A 12,799-nucleotide genomic window follows, 5' to 3' on the forward strand; every position below is an offset into this window, starting at 1 on the left:
CTGACCGCAGACAGCCTGATGCAGGGCTCGAACTCCCAAACTGTGAGATCTTGACCTGAGCTGAAGTCGGGCGCTTAACTGACTGAGCCACCCAGGTGCCTGCCGTCTTAAGAAAGAGGTTGCTATTAAGTTTTTGTGTTCCTTAAAGATTACAAATTTGAAGTTTTATTCAACTATGGGAGAATGAATTACTTCTAAAACATTTATTATCTGAGAGAAAATTTGTTTATTGTTCTGATTTACTGAAACTTAAAATATACCATCAAATTACCCAGGAAAATCCAGGTAGCAGAAATACTTAACACGTTCCTTCCGGAGGTCTCAAACAAGTTCTGAAAGGCCACAGAATGATATGTATAGACTACGCCAATAGACCCCTTCTGTAAGCGCAGAAGTGAGCTCTGTGGTGTGGAGGTGACACCTCCGCCAGCATGACCGTGAAGGTGCCCAGGGCCAAGTGTGAGCATTACCGGACGTTCCAAGTCACCTGATGGATCGACCCCAGTTCAGTTTCAGACCAGACGCAGCACATGACGTGTGCACCTGGAGGGATACGCTCAGTGTGTGTGTGTGCAGGGGACAGCCATGTGGTGGGGGGAGGCCGACTCAGCCACATCGATAAGGAAGGTCAGATGTCTGCCGTTGTCGGTAACACAGAAACATACACAGTCTTCATGTTCAAAGTCTTCATGGGGATTTCTTCTGTAATTTCTAGAATGGAAAGAAGATTTAAATAAAATAAGTTTTCTACCTATTCTGTATGAATATTTTAAAAATGCTGACTGCTTGTGTGAAGAAATCTGGCCTCACCCTCAGAGGTCTGACCTCTGTCCCAGCTCCTGAGGGAACCTCTGAGCCCTTGGAACTTCCTGAGCGACAGGAGTATTTTGTTAATTCTGGGGGGCCCTGAACACACCTGATAGTTTCTGCTAATAAGGTGACTCAGGGCGGAGCCAGCCGTACCAGAAAGACCAGCCACACGATTTAGGTCATGTGGTATCACCTGAGACAGAGCAGCCACGTGGGCAATAAACCCGTGAGGCCCATGTAATGAAGCCTCACTATAAATCTGGCCCCAGGTTTGGGGAGCTTCCCTGGTGGTAATCCACTGTCACGCATTGGGGCTTGGAGGAGGTCACACTGCTCACGACCCCTTGGGAGAGGGCAACCAGAAGCCCCGTGTCTGGAAACCTCCCAGATTAGGCACTCTGTACTTCTTCCTTTGCCTGGTTCTAGCTTTTATTCTCTTCCTACATCAAATGTGGTTCTAAGTGCAATAGGTGCCAGTGAGTTCTGTGAGTCCTGCTAGCAAATTATCAAGGCCAAGGGTGATTTTGGGAAATCCTCTGAACTTACAATTGGTGGCAGAAGTGACAGTGGTCTCGTGTGGTCTTTTCCAGAGTTTGTCGAAGGCCCCAGACTCCCCACAGCTGGGGTGAGAAGTCTTGGGTGGACCTTCTGGGGGACTCCCTCAACCTAACCAGCCTGGCACACCAGCCCAGACGTGTGCACACCCTGCCCCAAACAGGTATTTCCTACGACCACAGAGAAGGCTTAGAAGCCAGGCCTAGCTGGACCCAGATTCATGGTCTCTAAATATTAACAGAGGGGGAATTGCTGTGTCCAGGTCTGGGGAAGTATAAGCCTTCTCCACAGAGAAGGCTTAGAAGCCATGCCTAGCTGGACCCAGATTCATGGTCTCTAAATATTAACAGAGGGGGAATTGCTGTGTCCAGGTCTGGGGAAGTATAAGGGTGCGATAAGCCCCTAACATCTTTCGAAGCCAGAACACAGTTACCAGAGACTGAAGGGTGATGTCAAAGAATATAGGAGCCAATATAGCCAAAGAGAAAAACTCTGAGTATCTAAAAGTATAAAACAAATGTAACTGATAAAAACACACTGAATAGATAAAAGCCCAGAGAGAGAGAAAGAGAGAGAGAGAGAGAGAGAGAGAGAGTAAAGAAACACTAGAAACGCTCTTTGCCCCCTGGGGTGCATTTTGCTTCCAGCAGATCTGGATTCAAAGGGTAGGACCACCTTTCTCTGCCAGGACAAGCAGGGATTCTGGAAATTACCCTCGGAGCTGCCTCCTTTATAGACAGATCATGACAGGACCTGGAGAGGACAGTGAGCACCTAGTGGAACAAGTAGGAAGCCATCCGTGAGTTTCTAAAACTGTAAGGCATCCCATGATCCTTCTAATTTACTGAATTATTACTACTTTATGAAAAATGATTTCGAGAGGAACAGCACAATGAAATGTGGCTGGGGATACAGGATGGGCAGAGACACTGGGCTGGAAAGAGCCCCAGGCTTCTCAGTGGTCTTGGGTCACTCAGCCTTCAAGGTCTCTTGAGCTTGGTGTGGCCACCGGCCTCATGGCACAGGGAGGAGGCAGTGGGGGCACAGGCGAGGCCCACCCTGTCAGAGGTAGTAATGTCAGGGCCTGATTCACACAAATGTGCTTCTGCCCCGGTTGCGTGGGCCAGGTGCCTGCACCTGCACCGAACCAGAGACAATGACACCTTGTCACGTCTATGGCTCAGCTGCACTTGGGGGCCTGCAGATGTGGGGACGAGGAAGTTTCACCCATGCTGAACAGACCAGGAAGCTGGCCTTTCCCACCAAACCACATATGAGAGCCGTGAAAGGAGCTGCTGATGGCTGGGCAGCCTGTGAATGTCACCGTGGGGGCTCTGAATGTGGACATTGTCATGGGAGGAGACCCCGCCAGGGGAGACGAACAGGCTGAGGCACTGATGTGAGGGGCATGGCTGTGCCTGGTTAGACAGGAGCAGCTGCAAAAGAGGCTTTAATTTCTAACGATGTAGCAGAAAATTTGAAAGTGTAACATAAAACATTAATTAAAAAAAAAGTAGCCAAGCAAGGGAAGAACATGAGGGAAATCCAGAGGCCAAAAATCATGGCTCCCAAGAGGTACCTGAACATTAAGGTTTCCTGGAGGTCCTGGTGACCTATAGCTTTCGGCACTAAATGGCTACCGAAGTGAAACAAAAAAAGCCTGGGGTGTGCACAGACTAGGAAGTTCAAGAACCCCAGGCCCCTCCAAAACCTGTGGCCAGAATCAGGAACCCACGGCAGCAGATCCTTCACCACCCAGAAGACGGTTAAGAGAATGTAGTGGGTTTAAAAACGGGCCTTCCAAAAGATATGCCCATGTTCCAGTTCCTGGAAATTGTGTAACATACAAGAGTAGGAGGCACCCTGGCCACAGAGACAGAGGTCAGAATGATGGGGTCACAATCAAGGACACCTGAAACCAGCAGAAGCTGGGGAGGCAAAGACCAGACTGTCCCATGGAGCCTCCTGAGACGCAGCGCTGCGGACATCCCGACTTCAGGAGGGTGGGGACGGACACAGCACGTTCCCATGAGACTCTGGCCCTCATGCACGACTGGGGCCCCAAGTAATGGAGTTTAGATGGGCCTGGGCTGACAGCGTCCCCTAAGATCTAGAGAAACGCTTCTTTACACGGACCTTCCTCAGAAACATCACAGAGAACCAACGTTGTCAGAACTCTAGAAACAACCAAACGTTGACTACAACCACATGAATGCTGGATCAAGAAAAAGGCAACCTGCAAGCATAGGCAGACCCGTGCTGTCACACTTGTGCTTGGCGCCCTGCCCCCACTGGCTGGCGGTGCACTTGAACACAGCAGCCCAAGGTCCCATAGTCCCAGGAGGAACAGAGCAGGTGTTTGTCTGAACCTGATTAGGAGGCACCTCCAGGGCTCCCAGAAGGTGCCTGTCTCTGGTTTGTCTGACCTGGAGCTCACCCAGGGTGGAAAAGCATAAGCATCGCTTTTAAACACTCAGGCAAACAAAATCCCCACAGCTGCCGGGGGCCCAAGACTGTGGCAACAGGACACAACAGAGGGCTCAACACCGGGGAGGAGAGTCGAGGACAGCATGTCCTTGGACAACGAGTACCGCGTAACTTAGCCAGCCGCATGCATGCCCAGGCCGGGATGCATGCACAGATAAGTCCCGAAAACACCCCAAGCTTTCAATTCTTAAAGAAAGAAAAGCTTTTCTGCTCAAATCTGGCTGACGAGGGAGTGAAGGCTGAGGCAGAACAGTGAGTAGCCTGGCTGTGCTGGGAAGTGGCTTCAAAAATGGAGGAGCAGCCTGGGGGGCTCAGCCAGTTGGGTGTGCGACTCTTGGTTTCAGCTCAAGTCATGATCTCACGCGTGGTGGGCTTGAGCCCTGCATCGGGCTCTGTGCTGATGGTGCAGAGCCTGCTTGGGATTCTCTCTCTCCGCCCCTCCCCCACTTGTGTGCGCTCTCTCTCAAAAACAAACATTAAAAAACACCACTCTCAACAAAAGACGAATAGAAGTGAAGGAAGTGTAGCCAGTGCTGCCCCATCTGTGTACACGTGTCCTCACCATCTGTCTGAGTCTCATTCAGAAACAGCTTGAGCTTCCTGCTGCGAAGGCCAAACACCTTGGCTGCTTCATACAGGAGGCCCTGGTGGGTGAGTCCGTTCTGCCCAGGGGGGTTTTCCAGCAGGAGCGTGCCCACGGTTCCCTTCACACACTCTATGGAAGAAACGAGTACTGGGTTAGTTCCTGAGAACCACCCCCCCTCCCCCTCCCCCCGGCTGCTGAACCCTGTACAGAGCAGGGGCTCCAAGAGCCAGCGGTGTCCGGCGGGGAGGCATCCAGTGTGTAGACAGCCCACACCGCCTCCCAGAGGGAAAGGAAACGCCCTTGGACATAAAAATCCGTAGTTGGGGAAGGGACACTCTGGAAACAAATGTGCACAATGGGGGCCCCAAAATATCAAGGAAAAATAAGCATCCATCCAGTCTGCTGACCAATGCATGAACAACAGTTTTCAGAACACTTCCCAGGAAAAGAAAAAATTTAAGAGCCTTAGTACTTAATTCTGCTTCATGTAGCTGTGATGTTGACCTACCAGTTTACCTTATCTGCTGACCAAGCTGGCTGTAGGTGTTTCCACATAACACAGAGACACAAGCCTGAGTGTGCCTCCGGAGCAGCACGGGGTGCACGCTACACAGCACCACGTGAGATACGGCAAGTGGAAGGAACCCTGCCGCCCAGCGCCCTCCGACCCGCCTCCCCAGGGGTTCGTGGCTGGGGAGGCTTACCTTGCGGGCCTGAGTTCAGGAGCTGCAGGTTGATGTAGCGGCAGAGGGCGGAGCCAGGGCCGTCCACCACGGCGGGAGCAGAGCCTGCTGCCACGCGGAGTGTTTTTCCACTAAGACTCAGTAAGTCAGTTTGGTTTTGTATTTCTAAAAATAACAAAAATAGAGACAAGTTATTCTTTCAGGGGTACACAGTTCAGAGCTGAAGTCATTCACCTTTTCCTACTTAATTATTCAACTATCCTATATCTTTGCAGTGATGTTTCCACTTAACTTTGCTTTATCAAAGGACCTTGCCTTCTCTATAAAATCAGGTGTAAATGACATGCAAACAGTAAGAAATCTTAACGTTGCTAATTAAATGGCATATAGTAATAACTTAAAAATATAAGGCAAAATCGTTTTTTTCCCTTTTGGTATTTTTTGTTACAGCTCTTCTTAAAATGTTCTACATTAGAATCCTAAACTTCACTGTGAAAAGAAGCCTTATATTAAAAATGCTAATTATAGTCAGAAAAAAAGTATTTGACTCATGAACATATGTGAAAAATAGCAAGACACACAGAACACAGAGATTTCACCTAAAATTAAAGTGTTTAGGGCTGGAAACACAGCTGGACGGTGCTGGAGGCCATGACCGGTGATGGGTGAACATGGTGTGTGGGAAAGCGGCGGGGGCAAGTCCTCGATGGACATGTCCAGCCCCACCTGCAGTCTGCATGGCCTCCACTCTAGACCCACACTTGTGGCTCCCATGACTCCCTGGGACCGGGGACAGAGGATGAGGGCATCTGATATTGTGAACCTGCCCCGGTCCCTGCCAAGCTGGTGGCGCACGCACAGCAGGACCTCGCTGAGGTCCCAACTGATGAGGCCTGCCAGTCCCCTCAGTTGGCCATCGAGATCTCCTCTTTTAGGCCATTAACAAGTCCTGAGAAAGAGCATCCAGACTCTTACAGAGTCTCCGGTGGTTGCTGCTGCGAATCCCAACAGAAGCCTCTGTCTCCGGTCCTAGAGCTGAGATGCCAAGGTGTCCCGAGGGCCCTGCTCCCTCTGAAGCTTGCGGGTGTCTCCCCACCCTCGCCCAGCTCCTGGAGGCTCTCAGCCAGCTGAGCTGTGCTGTTTCTTGGCTTGCAGTTCTCCAAGTCCAGCTCTGCCTGCGTCTTCCCTCGCTCTGTCCCGTGTGCTCCCGGGGCTCACACGCCCTCTCATGGGGACACTGCTAGTATCTAAGCACACTGGCAACAACCCTATTTCCAAAGGTCACGTTTGGGGCATGCAGGGTAAGAACTTCAACACGTCTCCTTTTAGGTTTGTATTATTGAGAATCTGGGTCTAGCAAGACACAGGCACCACACTTAATAAAGTCCACGTACAGCACAGACCTCTGAAGCCCAGACCCCAGCCTGTGGCCGATGGGGAGCAGGCAGGATGGGAGGTTCCGTCTGCCGAGGGGCCCTTGGTCGACTCAGACTCGGGGGGAAGGCACGGCTGTGGAGCAGAACCGATACCAAACACCCACCTTGGGTCAGAGGAGTTTCCACATACCTGTTTCACCATGGAGGACAGCCAGCTCTGTATTTTTTACACCAAAAATGCTAGTAATGACACTCTTCAGCTTTAAAAGGTCCAGCCTGTTGTCGCCTTTTGGATTTTCCAGAAGCAATACTCCACCTAAAGAACCACAAATACAAGTAAAACTGAAGGAAAAGAATAAATTTGAATGAAAAGTCCAGGAAAACACGTCATCTGTAGATCATTTCCAGTGAACGTCTGCTCGTGTGTTTTCCCATCTTCCAGCTGGATCTCTTTTAACCATGAGAGGACTGCTTCCCCTCTGGGCACACTGCAGGTGGAGGTGGTCTGCAAGGGTCCACTGCTGTAGCTCAGGTTTGCTGCCTTCTCACAGGATCTCTCACAAAGCAGAATTCTGAATTCTGAGGAAGCTCAATTTCTCAACTTTTCCTTTTATGGACTGGACTTTTGGTGGCACATCTATGAACTCTTTACCTTGTCCTGAATTCTCAAGATTTTCTCCTGTTTTTTACATTTACGCCCATGCTCCATTCTCAGTTGGTCTGTATGCGCTGTGGGCGCAGGTCCAGGCCTCCGTCTGCCTTGGTGCCACATGTAGAAAAGATGCCTCAATGAACTGCTTTTGCTCCTTTCTCAAAAATCCTCTGGCCCCATGTGTGGGTGTACTTCTGGTCTCCCACCTGGGACATGGATCAGCGTCTCCGCTATGCTCTCACCACATGGTCTTCAGGTAAGTCTTGAAATGGGGTAGAGTGATTCCTTTTATGCTATTCAGTCTGTAAAATTGTATTAGCTATTTATTTCCTTTCTCTTTCTAGGTAGGTTTTATAATTTTGTCTACCAAAAAACACTGCTGAGGTTTGACAGGAATGCAGTTAAACATGTGTATTAATTTGGGGAGAACTGATGGGTTTACCATATCGAATGTTCCAGTCTGCGAACATGACACATCTCTCTGTTTTCATCAGTAATTTGTAGCTTGGGCATATAAGTCCTGTACGTGTTTTATTAGATTTCCAGTTAAGTCTCTCTTTTTTGAGAGACTGTAAATGGTACTACACTTTAAAATTCATTCTCCATGTGTTCATTGTTAGTGTACAAAGATTAAATTGATTTTTGTTATGTTTGTCATATCTTGTGAATGTGATGAATTTTATTTTTTATAAGCAATATAATTTTATTCAATTACCCAGAAACAAAATGCACCAATTAATATATACAAACCCAAAAGGCATATACAACACCAAAAATACTTTAAAATAATAAATTTAAAGATCACTTGTAGTTTTTTTCTTGCAATGTGAGTGCTTTCAGCCAGAGAGTAAAGGACACACCATAGCACATCATGTGAAGGCAGGTGGTGGTAACGGTGCCGGGAAAAAACACTTTTGCTGGAGTTGGGAGCTTTTCTTCTCACTTGTTCGGCCACTCGGCCCAAAAAGGGGCAGCACTGGGAGTGGCCCCATATGTCTGGTCACTGCTCATTCCATTGCTCCCTGGGACTGAAAGCAACACAGAACCCTGGCCTTGTTGACATCACAATGCACATCTGCTGCCTGTCTGACCACCTCCTTCCACAGGATCACAGACGGTCTCCATTGAGTGAGCCAGAATGTCGGCAGCAATGGACCAGCTACGTGCCACACATCACAGAACTTGAATAGCAGTTTGGGGGCCATCATCACAGGCCCAAAAGTACACACGGCCATCCTGGCACTAGCTGGTGATGGTGCTGATGGGCGAACCAGGACACATATCAATCTGTAGACTGCTTGGGATTTTCTATGTAGACAGTCATGTTCTCTTCATCTCAGGTCGGTTTTATTTCTTCCCTTCTGATCTGTAGCCTTTTCTTGCCAACTTCCTGTGCAATGCTGAGTAAGAGCAGTGAGAACGGGTATCCTGATCTTGGGTAGAAAACATTCAGTCTCTTCCCTTTAACTATAATGTTACCTGCAGGTTTATTCATACATGCCCATTACCAAGTTGATGGAGTTCTCCCTATTTTTCTTACAGTTTTTTTTTTTTTTTCCGGAAGAACTTTATATTCATGAGAAGTATCAGTCTACAGTTTTTTTGTTTTTTTTTGGTGTGTCTATATCTGGTCTTAGTGTCAATACTACTTTAATAAAGTGAGTTGGTGTTTCTTCTTTTATTTTCTGGAAGAATCCATAGAATTGGTGTTAGTTTTTTCAAGTCTGGTTGAATTCTCTGGAAAAAGCATTTGGGTCTGATTTCTTTTTTTTAAAAGAAAATTTCTTTTTTTCTCCTCAGACACCCTACCTCCCTTTTCTAAGACAAACTTACTATGAACTTTGTTTCTCAAGCCCACTTTTACCTATAAACAATGAGTGGTGATGTATAGTTGACATGCGATATTCTTAGCTTCAGGTACACATCACAGAGAATTATTTTTTCTTTTTTAACAATGTGTAGATTGATTGATGTATTTTTTAAGTAATCTCTACACTCAATGTGGGGCTCAAACTCACAACCCTGAGAAAGAGTTGCATGCCCTAATGACTAAGCTAGCCAGGTGCCCTGAGATGTGATATTTTTATGTTATGAAATGATCCCTACACAGTTATCACAACATTACCAACTGTACCTCAAATCCTTGGGACTCAGGGATCTTAACAACTGCAAGTCTGTATCTCCTAACCCCCTTCAACGACTCCACCTGTCCCCTAACCCCTCTTAATGGTAACCAAGCATGCTTCCGGCAGCTGTGAGTCTGTTTCTGTTCTACTTTATTGGCTTGGTTGCTTTCTTTTTTGTTGTTGTTTTTATATTTAACATATAAGTAAATTCATACAGAATGCTACCCCATTGTATAACTGTGAAACTTGCTTATTTCATTAAAAATATTTTTTGGGGGGTGCCTGGGTGGCTCAGTCAGTTAAGCTACTGACTTCTGCTCAGGTCATGATCTCACCGTTCATGAGTTCAAGCCCTGTGTCGGGCTCTGTGCTGACAGCTCAGAGCCTGGAGCCTGCTTCTGAGTCTGTGTCTCCCTCTCTCTCTGCCCCTCCCCCACTCACACTTGTCTCTGTCTTTCAAAAATAAATGTTAAAAAAATAAAAAAAATATATTTTTGGGATAATAGAAAAGTTTATAGATATATTTCATTACTTTTAATTGGTATATAGTATTCCACTTTCTGATGTACATCTGCATTGTCCAAACACTCTCAGTGATGCTCTTAGACTCAACTAGACAATCAAACTTTCTTGAGAGTTAAAAAAATTTTTTTTTAAATGTTTTATTTTTCAGAGAGGAGACACACACACACACACACACACACACACACACACACACACACATACACACAATGTGAGTGGGGGAGGGGTAGAGAGAGAGGGAGCCTCAGAATCTGAAGAAGGCTCCAGGCTCTGAGCTGGCAGCACAGAGCCCCATGCGGGGGCTTGAACTCGTGAACTGTGAGATCATGACCTGAGCTGAAGTCGGATAATTAACTGACTTAGCCACCCAGGTCCCTGAAACATTTTTTTTGATGTGAGTCTTTAGAGATACAAATTACCTGCAGTCACATATTTTGATATGTTGTATTTTCCCTTTCACTCAGTTTTATGTGTTTTTTTCCCTTGACATATTTTTTCCAAATTACGGATTATTTAAAAAAATGTTGTTTAGTTTTCAGTGTGTGGAGATTTTGCTTTCACCTTCCTGTTACTGATTTACAGTTTGATTGCCCATGGTCAGAGAACATACTCTATACAATTTCAATCCTGAAATGTGTTGAGGTCTGTTTTCTGGCCCACACCATGGTCCATCCCATAGTAAATGTCCTGTAGGAGTCTGAGCAGGACATGCATTCCACTGCTGTTGGGTGAGCTGTTCCATTAATGCTGATTAGATTCTGGTTTTCTGTCTAGCAGTTCTATCATTTGTTGAAAGAGGTATATATTCAATTTTCAAACTGTAACTATGAATTTTCTCCCTCCTTTAAGGCCTATCAGTTTTCTTTCTTGTGATGTGCAGCTCTACTGGGTGCGTCCACATTTGGGATCATTATGTTTTCCCTGTGGATTGACATCTGTATCATTATTCATGTCACCGGTGACTTTCTTTGCTATGAAGTCAACTTTGTTGAAATGAACACTGACGTTTTTGCTTTCTTTGATTAACGTCTGTGTGGCAGATCTTTTTTTATCCTTTTACTTTCAACTTACTTATATTGTTATATTTGAATATACTTATATTGTTATATTTGAATTCCTTATACACAGCATATAGCTGGTAGTTTTTTATAAGTCTGCCAATTTCTATTAACTGGTCTATTTAGAACTATTTACATATAGTGTAATTATTATTATTATTTTTAAAGTTTATTTCTTTGAGACAGTGTGTGGGGGAAGGGCAGAGAGAGTGAGGGAAAGAGAGAGAGAAACCCAAGCAGGCTCTGTGCTGTCAGTGCAGAGCCTGGAGTGAGGCTCGATCTTACAAACTCTGAGATCATGACCTGAGCTGAAGTCAGATACTTAACCAACTAAGACACCCAGGTGACCCTTTATTATTTTTCAAAGTAAACTCTATGCCCAATGCAGGGCTTGAACTCACGACCTGGAGATTGAGAGTCACATGCTTCATCGACTAAGCCAGCCAGTGCCCTGTCACTTCCCACCCCCTCCATTTAGTGTAATTATTGATGTTAGCTTAAGCCCTTCGTTTGAATTTTCTGCTTTCCACTTGTTCTTTTTTTCCCTAAGCTTCCTGTGGGTTATATGAACACATTCTAGAATTCCATTTTTATTTCTGTCGTGTTTTTGTATGTGTCTCTAGGAATAGGCTTTTTCAGTGGTTGCACCAGGCAGTATCTCATGTACACACAAATGCTGGACCACCAGTGTCAGTGTATGACCAGCTTGAGGGAAACACAGTAATCTGACCTCCCTTTCTATCAGTCTGCTCTTCCCTACTTTTAATTCTCTTAAATATTCTCGTGTATACACTGAGAGGTCAGTTTTGTTATAGCCATCAAATAATTTAGAAAAATCAAGGAGGAAAGTTTGTTGCATTTATCTATATTTTGACTCTTTCTATTGTTCTTTCTTCTCTCCTGATGTCCCTACATTTCTTGTCATTTTCTTTCTGTTTTAAGAATCTCCTCTACTTATTCTTTTAGGATAGATCATGCTAGCAACAAATTCTTTTAGCTTCCCTTCACTTGGGAATGTCTTGATTTTCCCTTCACCTTGAAAGATATTTTGCCTGACCCAGAATTCAGGTTTCTCTCAGTTTCTTGAATCTGTAGGTGCACATGTTGTGCCAAATTTAAGAAGTTTTCGGCCATTATTTCTTTGAATACTTTTCCACTGCTGTCCTTCCTTCTCACTCTCCCGGAATTCAGGGGGAGAATATTAAACTTCTGTTAATATCCCATAGATCTTTCAGACTATTCATTTTTTTTCAGATTAAAAAAACCTTTCTTTTGTTCAGAATGGGCAATGTCTGTTGTTCTATCTTCCAGTTCACAGATTCTTTCCCGTCCCTTCTATTCTGTCATTGAACCCATCCACCGTGTTTTCTATTTTAGTCTTGTATTTATCAGTTTTAAAATTTTCACTTGTTCCTACAGTGTTCAGGGCTGCTTTACACTTTGTCAGATAATTTTTACCATTTCTGTCATCTTGGTGTTCACATGTGTCTTTTTTCATTCAGCTTAAGATCTTCCTGGTTATTGCAATGATGACTAATTTTCAATGAAAACTTGGATGTGTAAGGTATTAAGACTGGTTCTTATTTAAATCTTCTATTTTAGCTTGCTTTGTCTGACATCACACTGGCAGGAAAAGGGGCACTGCTTTGCTCCTGCCTGCTGGGAGGAGAAGCTAGGCTCCTAGTTCAGCCTCCAAGGCCACAAAGGTCAGGACTCGTCAGTACTACAGGGGTGGAGAGCACGAGGAGAGAGTTCCCACCTGAAGAGATCTTCTTGGCCTTTAAGAGTATGAGTGCTTCCTCACTGTTCCCCGTACAGGCTTCACGGACCCCCTTGCAGGATGGTGGGAGTACATAGCCTCATTAGCCCTGGGTGGTAGTGAGGGAATGGACGCCTTGGTACTGCCCAGTGGTCTCAGTGATAGCACCGGGCAGAGGGGCTTAT

The 12,799-nt window shown here is 45.8% G+C and overlaps 1 protein-coding gene across 4 annotated transcripts in view; it reads right to left on the reverse strand.

The window, feature by feature from the left end:
• Positions 1 to 313: 313 nt before the first annotated feature.
• IARS1 (isoleucyl-tRNA synthetase 1) overlaps positions 314 to 12,799 on the reverse strand; it is a 67,129-nt gene continuing 54,643 nt past the window's right edge. For all 4 annotated transcript variants that reach the window (XM_049634683.1, XM_049634598.1, XM_049634756.1 and 1 more), the window contains 4 exons: positions 6,688 to 6,813; positions 5,143 to 5,286; positions 4,415 to 4,567; positions 314 to 711 (listed from right to left, as the gene is read on the reverse strand). In XM_049634683.1, the coding sequence (XP_049490640.1) occupies positions 629 to 711; positions 4,415 to 4,567; positions 5,143 to 5,286; positions 6,688 to 6,813 (506 nt within the window). In that variant the 3' untranslated portion in view covers positions 314 to 628. The remainder of the gene's footprint in view (positions 712 to 4,414; positions 4,568 to 5,142; positions 5,287 to 6,687; positions 6,814 to 12,799) is intronic.

This window comes from Panthera uncia, chromosome D4 (genome assembly GCF_023721935.1).
Source record: "Panthera uncia isolate 11264 chromosome D4, Puncia_PCG_1.0, whole genome shotgun sequence".
Taxonomy (NCBI): Eukaryota; Metazoa; Chordata; class Mammalia; order Carnivora; family Felidae; genus Panthera; species Panthera uncia.